Here is a 5,296-nt window from a genome sequence, read left to right on the forward strand (position 1 = left end):
CCGTCCATGTTCCCAATGGCATTTGATCCTGGCAAGGAACGGATCCTGGTATGCGTCGGATGGAAGAGACAAGCTAGCTACCGATCAATCACGGGAGTTGGAAGACCCCATATATTACGTAAAAGGAAATTTACCGTGTCTTTGCAGCCAAGTCTCCTCCCTTTGGGGTGCAGCATGCAAGGATTCTTTTTTGCACCAAACAGAACAGCCAATCCACAACTATTGGTTCCGCGATTTTGTCACCGTTAGGCGACACTGTATTCTGACCGCGAGAGCATGGTGCCTCGTTAATTTGTTTGGGACAGAAGCAGATGATTTTCCCCGAGACCAGATCAAAAATATCTTAGGCGGTTCGATGTCTAATCATGGCAACTAGCCAACTTGTTCCATGTGAATCTTCCATCCTTCTGGTCCAGATATTTCAGTGAAACCAATAGCCATCGGACTGAATGTAGAACTAGTCGATGAAGACAAGTTCCCAAATGCGGCGAGTTTTCTTTGGTAACATGATGGTATTCAGTACTACCTCTTGGCAAAAACGTCTTATATTTAGTTAGAGGTAGTACATTTTATGGGATAATAGATGTTCTGCTAGTAGTTGCTAGTTGCCTGGATCAGGCAGCCTGGGGCTTCTCCTCGGCTTTCTTTGGCTGCAAAGAAGAACAGATAGCAATTAAGGATTCACAAGAGGAGCAAAAACTCATACTACCAAAGTACTGAAAAATAGCAGGCCTGGTCCATGGAATTGAAAATTCAAGCATGCAATCCAAATTACTTATATACCAACAAAGCACAGATATTTCAGTCCCAAACAGAAATCCGCTGTGGCGACCACCTGGCCATCCTACCAATTTCCGATCCACTGCCGACAAGTGAGACTGAGATGGGATGCTCTCAACCTACTTAAATGCGTGTAGCAAAAACACCCTGATCTACCATGAATGACGTGGATATGCCAGAGAACACCTCAATTCAGTTTAGTAGTTGATCTGTAAATAAGCAACATGTTTTTCCTTAATCCACAGCAACATGTGGGTTTCTTGGTAGAAGTACGATACAGAAAATCGTTTCCTACAATAATGGGTGATGCCTGTAAATAAAGAAAATAAATCTACCACGGATGTCCAAGGTACCATTAGAGATTAAACAAAACTAGAAATAACACCCGCACTTTGAAACCCGTAATTCTCTAGGAGCAACATGGCTCCTAAATTTTATTATTAAATTATTCTCCAGCGCATCAGTGGCATACTATGGCCCAGGAGACAAATATGCTTCTCCAAACATGAAAATGGGCATGGCATCAACCAAAGATGAGTATGTGTAGAATATCATTCAATCATAGGGAAAAAAGGAATTAAAAGGTTGAAAACAAGAATATCATTCTTTTTAAGAAAAATAACTTTTGGTGTGCGAAACACTTCTGGCATCAACAGAAAATCAAATCCTGTGCTACTGTGAAGAATAAAGGGTTCGCGAGCAGAAAGAAATATAGGGTCATACACAACATACAGAAGTATGTATGTACTGTATACAGGTATGTAACAGTACGGACAATTAGAAACTATATGATGTCCAAGAGCTATTAGAGCATGCAATGTGCAGTTCATTATTTGAGTACTTTGGTGAAAAACTTGTGCCCAAGAGAAATGTACGGCTGCGTCTAGTTTGGGTTTAAAATAGTTATATGTCAGGTAACAGTACATACGGGTAATAGAAAATAAATGTTACCCAGGAACTACTGGAGAGTGCAATGTGAAGTTGGTTATCCGAGTATTTTAGTGGAAATCTTGTGGCCAAGAGAACCATATGGAAGTTCAATCCAATTATTAGTAAACTTCTTTAAGCATAACCGCACAAGTACACGTTACATATATCACTGTCTTCTTCTACTAATGACAGTTTCTACAAAAGGTATTATTAAGTAATGACAATTGGAACTATGTTCAGGTTCTACTTCTGCAGATTAGAAATTCTTTAGAAACTAAAATTTATCTGCATGAAGGAACACAAAGCACTCTTTGTTATTTAAATTAAATGAAATTTGTTCCTAAAAGTGTAAGAAGCCTATGCACAAGGTTTGCCGGGGAGGCGTCTAAAATGGCCACAAAAATATGCTTGCTCAATTTATTTTTTCGACAGAACAGACAGGATGTCTGCCTACTGCATGAATAAAAAAAGGGCATGTTTATGGTCTTATTATAAAGGTACTTAGCCAATGCAGCATTCTTGAACGAAAATAGTTAAAGACTAGTGTAATACGTTAAGCATTTCTTTCCTACAAGGACCAAGGCATGAATTTCTGTAGGAGTGAAACATCAGAAAATCTAGGTAAATCATGGAAGGATGACTAATGGAGTAGAAATTAAACCCTGAGAGAGCTCAAGTAAACAATAGATTAAACCAACTATCAAATAGGTGAACAAAACAAGAAAATAAGTCAAAATGATGTATCGGTGTTTGCTTGACTGCCCCTAAGAACAACCAACAGTAAAGGTACTGCTAAGATTAGTTGACATCTTTCGAAATTAAGAAGATTTTTTAATAACTTATACTACCGCCAGCTAAAAAAAAGGATGATGCCCTAAAATGCATGCAGCCAAACCATATCAATGCTGGTCAGAGAGAACAAATAATATGCAATCAAGTATAATGGTCAGCATAACATCTTATTGACTTTATAATTCAAAACCCATTTTTTTACTTCCAATGTTATGAATGACTACAAAAGAGTATGTTCCACGAGCCAGCGTTAAACGCATACTACCAGCCTATGGGCTGGCAGTAGTGATCATGATTCCCCTTATCAAACTGGATTATAAATGCCAAAACCAGTTTTGATCCTAATTCCCTTTTATAGAACTGGATTAAAGGTCAAATAATATTTATCAAGTTGCACACAAATGGTACACCTTAACGTTTTCTCAACAAAAATAGGTACACATTGGCACAATATACAAGAACTTGAACTTTAAGCAGAAACTAGGAAGGATCATGCATTCAAATGTCATTTTCAATGGTTTCGCCCAGTTCACATGCACGGAATCAATCTCGGTGAAATAATTCATGGCCACAAAAATTAAGTATGCATACACAGTATGACACGAACAGTAATTCTACCAAACATCTATACAGCTACATAGTGTACCAATACTGAAGCATCTGGACCATTGGATCTCTTTAATCACACGGCTCAAATTCAATGGATTTGAATACCAGAGTGTGTGGCAATATATATACTGTCGGATAGAAAAATCTAACGGTCTAAATCACCGGGATTCGTGGTCGGCTACACCACCTAGCTTCTTGTGCGCTCATCAGTTGCGATATTGGTACATTGCTCTGGAAATTTCTAACAGGCACTAGCCTAGCCGCACCTGTATATTTGTGATGGCAAACAGGCCGTAGAGACCACGTGATCACTGAGAAAAGCATGCAGTGCAGCCTTGGTAAAAGCGCAGAAGTAATTTGAAATCTTCTTTTAAGCCTAACTTGAAACCTCAGTGGGTAATTGTATCCGTTTTCTCCAGATGCATGCTTCTCACATTGTCTTTTGCATGCATCATGAACAAGTTAAGTTAACCTTTTGTTATATGGCCCACTGGTAATAAGTGGATTAAAATGTAGACTTTGTACAATCCACCTTTGTTGAATCATTTGCGTACCCCTATATGGACCAATAGAGTAATATTGTACCCTTATCTAATCTTTTCTGAGAGAATATACCCTTACCTAATGTTTGATGGGCTTTTGCACGTATGGATTACTAGTACAAAATGCTGGAGAGAAAAAAATATACGCAATGTTTGATGAAAAGAAAGGAAGGTAAATGAGGTTAGAGTAAACCCAACAGTAGCAATGCATCTGAAATTAAGCATCAAGCAAAATAAGACAAATATGCACAACACAAGTGATATATGTGAAACATGGTACAGGGCTACAGGTAAAGCACAGCAGGCTACATCTTTCTTTCTTTCTTTTTGTAATAATCCTACTTATTCCATTCTACGTGTGGATAATGGCAACACTTGGGTGCATCTAAGATGTTTGATAAAGCAAGCCATTGTCAAAGAGGTTCCATGACCACATATAGAAGTTGAATGAGCGACAATGTACACAGCAAATATCTGCATTCGACGAGAGATTTCAGTGCAGAGCAGTAAGATACGCCCACGCACGTAAGGTGTTCGACAGAAAGTGAAGATAACGAAACAGAGCAGAAGAGGCACCTTGATCCCAGGGAACGACATGCCGAGCTCCTCCTCGGGGATGACGACGGGCCACTTCTCCCCGGCCTCGCGGAAGAGCTGCTCGGTCTCGAGGAGGCGGCCGCGGGCGAGGATCTGCTCGCGCATGCCCTGCGCCGTGGCGCCGTCGGCGGCGACGAAGGCCTCCTCGGCGCCGTTGAGGTAGGTGACGAGGACGCGCGGGGGCGGCTGGGCCTTGGGGTCGTCGGCCGCGGCCGGGGAGGGCAGGCGCCGCAGCTCGACGGAGCAGGTGGGGTTGGAGTCCTTGGCCTTGCGGCCGTTGCACTGCGCGAGGAGCTCCACGGCCGCCGCCTTGCGCGGGTCCAAAGGGTTGTACTCCACCACCACCCTCGACAGGAACTTGAGCATCTCCTCCGGCCGCCGCTTCCCCGCTCGTTCGCCGCCTTCGATCCGCTCCCGGAGGACAGACCGCGGCGCCCGCGAAGGAGTCCTCTGGATACGGTTGTGAGCAGGGGTAACGGGGCCGGCAGCGTATGGTGGAGGTGGATAGGAGGGCGGTGCGCGACGGCGAGGAACCAGAGCGGCGGCGCTCGATGGGACGTTAACGGAGAGGGGGCGGCGCCGTTTTTTCCTGCGGAGCAGATCTCCGGAAGCTCGTCAAACTGCTCCAAAATGAAGGGCCTGGGCTTCGGCTGTTTCCAAGTGGAAAATGAAGGGCCTGGGCTTCGGCTCTTTCCAACTGGAAAATGAAGGGCCTGGGCTTCGGCTGTTTCCAACTGGAAAATGAAGGGCCTGGGCTTCGGCTAATATGAACTGGGCCATAGCCCGCTAGTATGACGAGAAGCTTACAGCAGGAGACCAGGGAGCTTTACCTCAAAAAACAAAGTAGCATATTCTCAAAAAACAAATCCCCTAAAAACAAAAGTAGCACCAGGGAGCGAGCTATATCATGAAAGAAAAAAAAATTCAAATGTACACTTAATTCACAACTTGATAAAAAAAATCAAATGTACACTTAATTCACAACTTGATAAAAAAAATTCAAATGTACACTTATTTCACAACTTGATAAGTTGGGTAAGCACTTG

The 5,296-nt window shown here is 42.7% G+C and overlaps 1 protein-coding gene across 1 annotated transcript; it reads right to left on the reverse strand.

The window, feature by feature from the left end:
* Positions 1 to 320: 320 nt before the first annotated feature.
* Positions 321 to 4,883, reverse strand: LOC123168201 (uncharacterized). Its single transcript, XM_044586077.1, has 2 exons — positions 4,230 to 4,883; positions 321 to 650 (listed from the first exon to the last, which is right to left on the reverse strand). The coding sequence occupies exons 1-2, from the start codon at positions 4,614 to 4,616 to the stop codon at positions 615 to 617; spliced, it is 423 nt and encodes a 140-aa protein (XP_044442012.1). The 5' UTR covers positions 4,617 to 4,883; the 3' UTR covers positions 321 to 614.
* Positions 4,884 to 5,296: the final 413 nt, after the last annotated feature.

Source organism: Triticum aestivum, chromosome 7D, assembly GCF_018294505.1.
Source record: "Triticum aestivum cultivar Chinese Spring chromosome 7D, IWGSC CS RefSeq v2.1, whole genome shotgun sequence".
NCBI classification, from domain to species: domain Eukaryota; kingdom Viridiplantae; phylum Streptophyta; class Magnoliopsida; order Poales; family Poaceae; genus Triticum; species Triticum aestivum.